The sequence below is a fragment of the Macaca fascicularis genome, chromosome 16 (assembly GCF_037993035.2).
Source record: "Macaca fascicularis isolate 582-1 chromosome 16, T2T-MFA8v1.1".
Classification (NCBI taxonomy): domain Eukaryota; kingdom Metazoa; phylum Chordata; class Mammalia; order Primates; family Cercopithecidae; genus Macaca; species Macaca fascicularis.
The window spans coordinates 49180440-49192856 of NC_088390.1; the positions used below are offsets into that span (position 1 = coordinate 49180440).

Here is a 12417-nt window from a genome sequence, read left to right on the forward strand (position 1 = left end):
ACCCTTTTAATTGGTTATTTGCGAGGTCATGTTTGCACCAATTTCTCAGGAAGGCTAATGGTGTTTATTTAACGAGAAAATAAAATGTGCAGACAGCTCCAGGGCTGGTCTCTGAAAGATGGCAAAGGGTGGGCTGACTATCCCACCCCCTTCCTTTGCCCTCCGTTGCTGCAAGGTTACAGGGCCTGGGGATACAGCCCTGCAAGGGAGTGAAGAGGCGGGTGTGCCCCTCACGGTGGGCACGCAGCATCCCCACCCCCTCACACAGTCCCAGCTTTAGAATGAGCCCAGCTGGAGGCACAGAACCTTGGGTTTGGAGAATCTGGCAGAGAGGCAATGGCTGTCCTCTTATTGTCACTGTCGGACTGGGCGATTCTTCCTTGTTCTAACTCAAGTGTGCCCAACTTTGAGGCTACACAGAACTCTTTTCCAGCAGAATCTCTTTAAGTACCCAAAGGCAGCAATGCATGACCACATCACAGCTCTCTGCTCCCCTCAAGGCCTCTTTACCCAAGCTGGACCAGAGGAGACTCAATCATATTGAGTTTCTACCCCATTCTCACCATTCTCTCCTAGACTCCTGTTGGTCAATGTCTTTCTTAAACAGTTGCCCCCCTACCCCACCCTCCGCCACCCGACAATGGTCCACTCTGGAAAGAGAACTGGATTTCATCTAACCCCATCTAGGACCCTGAACTTACATAAGAGAACCCAGCTGGCATGTTACATCACACTACGGACTAAACTGAAAGCTCTGGGCAGCCAGGAACCCTGGCTGTTGATGGTGGTCTATGACAGACTGTCCGCTTTCTTGTCAAGTGGCTTCTAATCCTGGTGCAGAAATAGGATCAATACCAATACTGACCAACTGTTGGTTTACAGGCTTCCCATAAACCCCTTAACACATCTCAGACTTGGGGGAGGGTTTGATGGGTCCTTAGCACCATCAGCAATTAGTAAAAAGATAACAGCAGATTTGAGAGGTGGGGAAAATACTACTGGTAAAATTCCAGTAGGGAAGACAAGCAGCAAATCCTGCTCCAGATTCCAACCGAGGGCAGCGTGGGAGCCAATCTTTTGCAGGCTGCCCTCCTGTCACATCAGCGAAAGTGTCATCACCAGCTGTGATTCTACACATCCTTATCATACTTTCGACTCCCTCCAACAACCCTTCTCTTAGACTGTGCGCTTTCCGGCCAGAGAATCTGATCGTTTTTGTCAAACACACTTCTTTCTCCATCCTACAAAGTCACATCTACAGCTTATACTGTCCCAACATTCTTCCCTAGGTAAATAAAGCCAGAATGTTAGACTCTCATTAGGAAGGACATGCATACATTATATCTGACATGCCACACCTACAAGTGAAGCAATGCTTTAAATTATTTTAAAATGTAACCTATACCTTTGTGAAACTCTTTTTCTATGCCCCCCCCTTTTTTTTTGAGAAATAGACACCAATAAACAAATAATTACAGTGCAATTCTTAAGCATCTTTATATATCGTACATAAAAGAGTCAATCTGGACTTCAGAGGTCATTTCAAAAGTGAGTGTCTGGCAGGTATTCAAGACATTAAGGGCTGTTTTTCCTCCTTAGGAAATCATTATCTTCTATCACAGCTTAAGTTACATCTTACTGGCACCATTTAAATAAATAAACTGATTACGCAAATTACAAAGACCTTAAACTTCGGCCAACTGCTTTTTGGGACAGAGACTGAGCAAGCGCCTGGAAGAACCCAAGCTCTCAGGCCACCTGCCTGGATGCTCCTCCCTCTGGCTGGATCCCCTACCACTGCGCCTTTCCAGCCCAGGAACTGGGATAAACCGCAGCCACTCTGGGAAAGGACCCTCTCAGTCCAAGAGGCCTGACACTGATGGTGCTCGCTGGGGCGCACAAAACCATCCCACCGGCTTCCAGGGGGTCTCAGGGCTGTTACTCCTCTCCAAAGACATTAGCATTGCATTTAATAAGCAACTGCTAACTGCTGGGAGAAGAGTCATCCATCACACGAAGCTTTATTTCTCTCCCAGTGTCTCCTGTTCCTTTGCCTCTGGCAATGTCCCAGGGCAAGCAGGCCTGCTGGGTAATGAAGGCCACAGGGATGTCCTCTGCCAGAAACCACTCTCTCACCAGGCTATGGGATTAGCTTCAGAGACTCCTCACCTGCTTTCAACTAGGCCTCAACCATCCCGATCTTCCCTGGAGGAACCCAGCTGTGCAGGGCTCAGGAACCCAGGGTCCTGAAATTGGAGGGAAGGACAGCTGAGGTTCCTCTACAGTGACCCTCACAATGGGGAGCGCTCCCTTCCCCCATAAGGAGGTGAGTGTGAGATTATTTCAGCAAGCAACATGCCCGCATTCCACTTTCTCCATCAGGGCTGAGGTTGTGGGGACACTGGAGAGACAGCTGGCCACTGCACCCTTCCCCCCTCCCTCCCGCTGGCTGTCTACGGCCTCCTGCCAACAACAGAACAAACTGGAAGGACAGCACCTTGTTGCCTCTGCCCTCCCTGTCCCTCCCCTCCAGCCCCACCTTGGGATCAATACTTAATGCCTTGAGTCCAAGATCTTATCTGACTTTTACAAGGATAAAGCAACAAACTTCCCCCTCCTAATGATTAAATCCATTGACGATCAGCCCAGTGTTTTCCAGACCACCTCTAACAACTTTCAGAGAGCAAATGAAGTGACTGAGAAAACTGGAAAGCCACCATTCTCCTCTCCCCCAGGCACAGATCATTGTATGGAAGGCCAGGAAATGAAGTGAGGGACAGGGCCAAGGGAGGCATCCAGGTTTTTGTTTTATTTTTCGTGAGACAGAGTTTCACTCTTGTTGCCCAGGCTGGAGGGCAATGGCGCAATCTTGGCTCACTGCAACCTCCACCTCCTGGATTCAAGTGATTCTCCGGCCTCAGCCTCCTGGGTAGCTGGGATTTCAGGAGGCACCCACTACCACACCCGGCTAATTTTTGTATTTTTAGTAGAGACGGGGTTTCACCATGTTGGCCAGGCTGGTCTCGAATTCCTGACCTCAGGTGATCCACCCGCCTCGGCCTCCCAAAGTGCTGGGATTACAGATGTGAGTCACGGCACCGGCTGGCATCCAGGTTTTAACTATAGCTCTGCTCCTTATCTGGCTGCAGGAATCTGCTGTGCAATATTTCAAACTTACGTGCCTTAGTTTCTCCAAGTGGAAATGGAGGAGCATGGTCATCCAGCAAGAAGGCTGGTGTGGAGAAGGACACAAAATGGGGAAATACTAAACCCTTAAAATGACCAACTCCTCTGCTTTAACCAGTTGCCTTACTCAATGCTGCAGAGTGTAAGAGCCTGAGCTCCGGGTCAGACAGGCTGGGTTTATGTCCAAGCTCTGCTTTGACCAGTGTGTGACTCTGGGCAGCTCGGTTCACCTATGGCTGTTTGTCATCAAGATTCAATGGTAGGTGCCAGCACTGTGCTAAGCACTTGGTGTGTAAGTGCTCAGAAAGTGTTGGCTGTTTCTATCAAGATTGCTAACATGGCCTGCTTAGAAAGCAACAGAACTCCCCACACCATCACAGTGGGTGCTGCGTCAGGATGCTCAGATCCCCTTCAGGAATGAAGGACCTCTTTCCCAGCTGCTGGGAGTGCTGCTGGAAGACAGTCCCCAGCTGGAAGTCCCCTCCAGGATTTCCCCGGGGAAAGCCCAGGTCACATCAGCCTCATGGGGTGAGCTGTACCCGATGACAGGCCAGCGTGCAGGCATCAAGGATGCCACTCCCACCCCCAGCTGGCGACCCCTGAAGGACCACCCCATTGCAGAAGGGCATCTCAAGTCAGCTTCTGCCTCTGCCCTCTCCTGATCAACAGCACTTCTGGATAAGCCTCCCACTTGCTAATCCCTTCCTAGAGTTGCTTCCCAGGGAACCCAAGCTGCAACAACTGCTCGCTCCCTCCGTACTCACACAAATAGCAAAGGAATTCATCTTGAACATTCTCACAGTTAAAAAGCTAAAGGCCAGAAACATACTTCAGGTCCTGGGGCTCATCAATCCCAGGTCTCTTATTTCTTAGAGGAAGAACCTGAGATGCTCAGAGAGTTAGGGAACGTGCCCCAGGAAAAATGTCATGGGAGCAGCAGAAGCTGGAGGAAGCCCTGCCTGTAAGGAGAAAGGTGAGAGCCCCCACATCTCCAGGGTTCCACCCACTGGGAGTCACAGACTGAACGCGGGACCCTCTTCCTGCCTGCAGGGTGGAAGACATACATTGCAGGAGGCTCATTCTCTCCTAGGTCCCGGGTTCTCTCCCGTGGCGCTAGTGAGGCCCAGGCTGGTGCTCCTGTGGATGGGAGATACAAGCTGCCGCCGTGCAGATGGAACTGAGGGCATCCCTGCCCCAACAGAGACCAACAGGGAGCAGGGACAGGAGGTGACCGGTGGGAGCAAAGAGTGCAAATTCTGCTCTGACCTGTGGCTCCTAACAGCAAGTGGAGACCGAATGGGGCCTGGGAGCCTGGCCCACCTGACGCTCATCAGATGTTAAGCCCAGTTCCCTGTGGTTATCCCTGAGCAGCAACTGTCACACAGCTCATGTCACACAGCTCCAAGGACACACAGGTAGCTGTCAAAATTCCTGGGGTGAGGATGAGTTGAGGCCCGAGGCCGCCCCACAGGGCTGGGCTAGGAGTCTGAGGACAAGTGCCAAGCATGTGCTGTGACAACAACTCTGGGTCGATTGTCTGGGTCTCTTTAAGAAGAGAGCAGGAGGTGGCACCAGCCAGGGAGATGTCCTCAACTTCTGCCACTACAGCACTTTCCTCTTGATAAGATCATGGACAGCAGGAACCGAGGAGGTGAAGGTAAGGTTGGGGCAAGGTGGCTGCATGAGGATTTTATTTCCTTGTGCTTATCACCTGATTCCAAATGCACACTCCATCAGGCCACAGATGTGCGGCTGGCTCCCTCCACATACATGATCTGTGCCTCTGCTGTGATATGTTCTTCTTTTTAAAAAACAATTTTCTTTTCACTCCCTTAAATGTTCTAAATGCAGTGAAGTATTACACCAGCTTTAGCACCCAGTTCAAAGAGAAATGCCTCCTCAGGTATCTTGAGGGGGTGGGACATGGGTATGGGCCGGTGCTCCCAACCACACAGAAACAGCAACGCGGAGTGGGAGGGCGCTGGATGAGAGGGAGGGCAGTGGGATGACGGCTCTCTCCTGCTGAGGTTTCCTGGCATGTATCCCCCCTCCACAGGCTGCAGCCCCTCAGGCCAGCTTCTCAATCATCTTTGAATAGGAGGCCCTGCCTTTCCTCTAGTTCTGGGCACCACACATTTTAGAGTTGGTCCTGCCCCCACTGCAGGCATCTTCAGCTCTGGCAGGTCCGAGGGTGCTCGCAGAGGTCCTGGCTTGGTTGGGGGCAGGAGCGTGCATGCACCAAGGCCCTGCCCATGCTCCTTCCTGCCAGTGCCCACCAGGACTCCTGGAGAGCCAACAATGACGTCCCAAAGCCACTCTGGGCAGCGGGCCCTCCAACAGACCGTCCTCCACCTCACAACGGCAACACACTCTTCCCGTGCCCATCCCAGACGAACCGCCACCCCATCATCTCTGCGGCCCAGCACCTTCTTTTCTCCCTTTTGGAAAAAGGGAAGAGGCTTCACCCACAGCAACAGGGATCTGGTTAAAAATAGAGAACTTTTCCTGGCACATCCTCTGGGCCTCCACCCAGAAGTCCAAAGTCCTGTGTTTCAAACCCACCTCTACCATGACCAGTCCTCTCCCTGCCCAGCTCTGAGAGTTAATGAGACGATACCAGTGTGAGCCCCCATCACAGGGCTTGACACACAGCAGATCAAAAAATACTTTCATTGATTTGCAAACTAAAAGGACAACAGTAGCACCTGGGGGCAACTCTGGAATCTCCCAGGATTATGAATTCTAACACTGAACACCAGGTGCCAAATTCAAATGGGCATCACCCACCAGAAAATAAACAGCCAGCAGTGCTCCTTTTAACAAACGCAATACCATCTGGACACAGCAGAGAAAGCAGAATTTGAAATCAACAGTCCTGAGACCCTGCTCAGCTCTGGGTCTCTCAGTTGCCTCCTCTGAGCCTTGGTTATTTTGCCAACCAGATGGAGGTGATGATAATGCTAGTAATAAGAGGTAAGATTTATGCACAACTGACTAGCTGCTTGGCATTACACTCTCCAAGCAATCCTGTGAGGAGGTTCTATGATTACCCCCATCCTACAGATGAATAAACTGAGGCATAAAGAAGTTAAGTGATTTTTCCCAATGTCACAACAACCCTCCGGGGGCTGCTGCGAAGGTCACATTAGGAGATGCATCTGCAAGTCGGGCTTGGAAACCATAAAGCTAGATCGACAGAAAGTGGATGACGATGGAGGATAACCCTGAATTACCCACCACGGGCACCAACTCCATCTCACTCTCTGGGCTCTCACTCCCCAGCAATGCGGTGGACAAAGCCGATCATTCCACACCTGCAAGCCCCTCCTTTCTCTCCCTGCTTCTCCACTGCTCCCCACCCTCCACCCCCTGCCATCTCTTCCCTCCATAAATACCACTTGACACCACTGTTATGCACCCAACGCTCAACTCTCCCGTTCTGAGGATGCTGTAGAGGGATGCATTCGAAGCCAGATTACCAGGCGCACTCAGGATATCCCCCTCCTTCTCCCAGCCCCTCCAGCAACGATTCCCACTCCACTCGTTCTTGCCTTTCACTCACTCTGCCTTCTCCAAACAGGAAAGACATACAGTCAGCGCTGGGTAACTGCTTCTAATCACAGGTGACAGCAGGAATGTAAACAACACAGGAAACATCTAAATGCAATCCAAGTGGCAAGGAAATGCTGCTCACTCGCAGGCTCCCTCCCTCAAGGGCACCAGCACACCACTTCCTGCCACCCCCTTAGGAAGCTCTGCTCATTAACACCCTGTTAATAGGAACCCCAGAAACCTGAGCTTCCGGAGAACAGAACGCTAAGTCATCACCTCCTTTGACTCTGCTACCTCCAGGGAGGACTTTTCTAGATGCCTCCAACTTTTCTGTTCAAAGCAATAAATTTAATGTGTTCTTTTTGGGGAAGGAAGAGACTAAGGGCAGGGCCGGAGACCCTTTTGAGAATTTGTCCAAACCTAGGGATCTTCACCCAAGAAAAGTATAAACATACAACATTTTGCATGTCATTTCAGAGGTTCATAGACTCCAGGTCAAGATCCGTTTTTTGTAAAGTGGACAGGACAGAAGCAGCACAGGGAAAAGTACAATTAAGTGCAGATGCCCTCTACACATTCCAGAGGCCCCACGGGGCATTCCCAAGGCTGTAATCGCTACATACCCAACGAACCTACAAAGTTTTATTTTGATTTTTTGGCTCTTTAGATTGACAGTCTGCTCCTAAAGAACCTCCTTCAATGCAAATTGATAACTCAATTGAGTCACTGCTGTGAATAATTTCCCCTTGGATCTCTTAGTGCCAAGGTTAGCCAGGGACCAAGAAAGGCGGGATTAGAGAGGTATATCTGAATGGGTGTGCTGGGGATGGCTGCATAACCAAACAGGAGTTCCCAAGCCAGAAGGAAATGGTTTTCCAACTATCCAGTTCTGGAACTCTTCGTGCTACTGGAACCCTCTGTGAATAAAGATCTTCAAAGGATGGTCACCTCTACCTGCTTGACTCCGGACTCTCACTGGATCTTTTGTCAGTGGGACTGGGGATGACAGAGAGAGAGGCCAGGAGAGGGTGAACTCAACCCTCTTACACTGGGGTAATCTTACCTCTGTGCCTGTTAGTAGTTTTATCAAACATCAGCATTGCATCTTCCACCTGCAAAACAAATATAGAATAAAGGTTGCTTTAGGAATTTTAAGAAAGTACACAAAACATTATATGCATGGGGGAGGGGTGAGGGGGTAGTTTCCATTATAGAAGTAATAGTTGCTTATCAAAAAATATCTGAAAATGCAAAAAAGTAGAAAGAAAAAAAAAATTAGTGGCCTTTCCACCCCACACAATTACAGTTAATATCTTATATAGTTCCCTTCAGGGTCTGCTTTTTATTTTTGGAGACAGGGTCTCACTCTGTCACCCAGGCTAGAGTGCAGTGGCACCATCATGGCTCACTGTAGCCTTGACCACCTGAGCTCAAGTGATCCTCCTGCCTCAGCCTCCTGAGCAGCTGGAACTACAACATGCCCAGCTATTTTTATTTTTATTATTTTTATTGTAATTATTTATTTATTTATTTTTAGAGACAGGGTCCCACCGTGTTGCTCAGGCTGGTCTTGAACTCCTGGGCTCAAGTGATCCTCCTGCCACAGCCTCTCAAAGCACTGAGATTAGAGGTGTGAGCCACTGCTCTGGGCCTAGAGTTGTTTTTTTTTTTTTTTTTTTTTTAAGAAAGAAAAAACTACACCTATTTCAATATAGTTTAAATCATATAGTATATAGAATTTTTCCTTTTGTTAACCCGCGACATTACAACATGGCAAACAATTCCCAGGTTAGTATATCATGTATACTATCTTGACCGATGCATATTTCCCAGCGTAAGAAGCCATAGCTTTCTTAATTATTGCCCTTCTAATGGATATATGAATTGTTTTTAGTGATACACAATGAAGCTTGAACATCCTGATTGTTATGGGCTCAACTGTCTCCCAAAATTCAGAGTTGAAGTTCTAATCCTTATCACCTCAAAATGTGACTGTATTTGGAGAGAGGTTCTTCAAAGAAGTAATTAATTTAAAATGAGATCATTAGGGTGGTCCCTGATCCAATATGACTGATATCCTTATCAGAAGAGATTAGGACACAAACACAAACAGGGAAGACCATGTGCTGACGCAGGGAGAAGACGGGCCATCTGCGAGCCAAGGAGAGAGGCCTCAGAAGAAAGCAACCCCGCCACACCTTGATCTTGAACTTCTAGCCTCCAGAACTGTGAAAAAGTACATTTCTGTTGTTTTAGCCCTCCAATCTGCGTTACTTTATTATGGCAGTACCAGCAAACAAATATATTGATGCTAGGACCTTTTTAAAAACATCAAAGAGAAGAACATAATAAAATACCAAAGGCATCCTCTGTCTCTCTTGCTAATCCCTTCCAGACCCCTCCCACGCATCCTGTAACCCCTTCTGGATATTTCTGGCAATAAGATTTCAGGGTCCACACTTAACTCCCACAGAGAGCTCAAGGAACTCACACTGAATGAACCAGATTCCGCTCTGGAATACACTCCTTTTATGAGTATTTATGACCCACTCCTTTATCCCACAGAGTACACATCTTTAGCACAGGCGTTTGTCCTCACCCTTCAGCTGCTCACCGGGGGAGGGCACCTGGTCTGACCAGCGTGCAGCCTACTCTCTTCATTCACTCTGTGCTCAAGGTTGACGGTAAAAACACAACCCAACCCGTGTGGCTGTGGGTGGGTAAAACTGTTAACGGGGAGGCCCTGTCCTCAGAGCAATTTCACTGTGTGCCTGTGGCTGAGAAGGACCGAGCACCGTTGATGTGCACTCAAAGGCTCACAAATGAGCTTGGGGGCCGGCGCTAATCCCTTTGAGAAAAGCAGTCGTGGGCTATTCATGCCTCACTCCTCCCAGACTACAATCTCCAATGGAGGGGAAGACACTGGGCAAAGCAATAAACCGAGGTTTAAAATGGTGCCTGCAGACAAATCAAATGTATTTTTCTAGATGCGATCAAATATAATAGGGGGAAGAGCAAAGTCAAGGTAAGAATGGAAGATGGGGGTAGGCAAGCCGGTCATAAACCTCAAAGGGAATGGCCTGGCTTAAAAATCTCTTCTCAAGTCAGGGCCCCCTTTTGTTGCTAGGCAACCAAGCCTGAACAAACAGGCTCCCGGGGCCTTCCCCTTCTGCTCCCCATTTCTGAAGTCAGTTACTGGGAGGCAAATGGCCTGGCATGGTGGCTCCTCCAGCAGGGAGCTGCCCTCTCTCTCCCAGGCACCAGGATGGTGGGAGTGGGCAAGGCTAGTTTGGAGATCCCTTAAAACAGGTGTTCCTTCACCACCCTGTCCCCATGCCCATCCAAGGCAGGACAAACTCCTTTTGGGCGGGCTTCAAGAGCCCCCCACAGGTACCTGCTGGGGCCACATACACAACAGCCGTTCCGCCTCCCATGCACCACACACGCAAAATCACCATAAGATCTACTGGTGTGTTTGTACACAGAGCAGTCACACTCGAGCATATGGTATCTCAGACTCAGACCCTGGGACTCGATAGGAATGCGAACGCCTGGGGTGTGGGTGGGTGGGGGGTGAGGCCTGCCGGGTATCACGCAGGTAAATGTGACATCTGTTTTGCACCCATCTCCGTATTTTCCAAGACGTTTGCCAAATCCTTATTTTGAACTGAAAATGCCTAACAGTAAGGAAAACAGCCACCCTTCTGTGCTGGCCACGTTTTGGTACTGGGACTCGGAGTCCCTTAGGAAATAAATGTTTGGGATTTTTTTTTTTTTAATGTATTTTCAAAACCTCCTTTCAACAGTGCATAATTGGCTCCCCTTTTCCTTCCTAAGTTTGGACGTTTTCTAATACTGCCCTCTCAACATTCGCTCCACCCTGGTGAGCGTGGGGGAGGATCTGTATATGTTTTTAGGGCAACCATTGTCGTAAAGAATAGAGCTCTTTCCTCTGTAGTCCCGCTGTACAATGGGGCTCGCAAAGACCTCCTGAATAGATAAAGTGTCAGGGCGAACGAAAAATTCTATTAACACGTTACAAAATACAACGTCTAAGAAGGAGCTAGAGAGGAAAGAGAAAGGGAAAGAAAATCAATATGGATAAGTCCCAGTGCTTGGGGGTAGAAAACTTTTCAGCAATTGCAAAACACTTATTAATTCAGAGAAGCCATCAATGCGATGGAAATCTGGCAGAACAGCAAGAGCTGAAACTAGAAGAATTTGAATATACAAAGACTGAATAGAATGAAAAACACAGCCTCACATACGAGACTGTTTCTCACGGTTCTATGTGAATCAAACAGAAGCGGCTTGTGTGAGTCAAAGGAAAATAAGGGGCACAGTTAAGGTAACTGGTATTCAACCCAGAGCCAGCAAGCTGATAACTCTCGTGGTCTCGGTCTTTGTCTCTGTCTCCCTCTCTCTCTGTCTCTCTCTCTCTCTCTCTCTCTCTCTCTCTCTCTCTCTCTCTCTCTCACACACACACACACACACACACACACACACACACACACAACCCAGGTAGATCAGGGGGCTATGAAGACTCATCAACATGAACACACAGGCCAGGCCTCATTCAAGATGCTAGGAGAGCCCAAAAGCTTAGGGGAAGCTGGGAATAGGAGTTTTTCTTTTTTCTTTCTTTTTCTTTTTTTTTTTTTTTTTTGAGACAGAGTCTCGTTCTGTCACCCAGGCTGGAGTGCAATGGCGTGATTTTGGCTCACTGCAACCCCCGCCTCCCGGGTTCAAGCGATTCTCCTGCCTCAGCCTCCTAAGTAGCTGGGATTACAGGCACGTGCCACCATGCCCAGCTAATTTTTGTATTTTTAGTAGAGAGGAGGTTTCACCATGTTGGTCAGGCTGGTCTCGAACTCCTGACCTTGTGATCCGCCCACCCTGGCCTCCCAAAGTGCTGGGATTACAGGCGTGAGCCACCGTGCCCAGCCAGGAACAGGAGTTTCTCTAACCCCTTATGAAACACCCCCTCTAGGGACACCACCCTCATCCTTACGATTAACACTGGTACTTACTTCACATTGACAATGCGCTCACCTGCCTTACAAAGTTCTTTGTACCTAAAATGGGCACCTGCAGGCCTAGTGGCTCCCCCGAGGGAGAGAGAAGGACAAGAGGTATCTGATCCTCAGCATGATTTGTCCCATGTCCTGGCAGAATCCCGGTCTGTTTTGGGAAAAGGAGCTTATTCCAACCTTGAGATGTGCCTTGTAATAACTTGGGGCAGGTTTGAGATAATGGCCCTGGCATCTTTAGTGGTGTATCTTTGTGAATGAAAGAACAAAATAGGCTGGATATGGTGGATCATGTCTAGTAATCCCAGCACTTTAGGAGGCTGAGGTGGGAAAACTGCTTGAGGCCCGGAGTTTGAGACCAGCCTGGGCAATATAGCAAGACCTCATCTCTACAAAAAAAAAACTAAAAACTTAGCCAGGCATTGTGGCGCACACCAGTGGTCCCAGCTACTCAGATGGCTAAGGTGGTAAGATCGCTTGAGCCTGGGAGATTGAGGCTGTAGTGAACCATGACTGAACTCTAGCCCGAGCTAGAGTGAGACCCTGTCTCAAAAAACAACTCCCCACCCCGGCCCCTGCCAAAAAAATAGAAAGCAAAGTAAAGTAACATTTAGGTGAGCTGGTGGGGAATGTCCTGACACCAGAAGGT

The 12417-nt window shown here is 49.0% G+C and overlaps 1 protein-coding gene across 40 annotated transcripts in view; it reads right to left on the minus strand.

Annotated features, from left to right (window-relative positions):
• MSI2 (musashi RNA binding protein 2) overlaps window positions 1-12417 on the minus strand; it is a 432504-nt gene that overhangs the window by 149977 nt on the left and 270110 nt on the right. For all 40 annotated transcript variants that reach the window (XR_010582134.2, XR_010582133.2, XM_045376050.3 and 37 more), the window contains one exon: window positions 7802-7850. Coding sequence is in view for 38 of the 40 variants with exons in the window: in XM_045376050.3 (XP_045231985.1) it covers window positions 7802-7850 (49 nt within the window). In the remaining 2 variants the exon portion in view is untranslated. The remainder of the gene's footprint in view (window positions 1-7801; window positions 7851-12417) is intronic.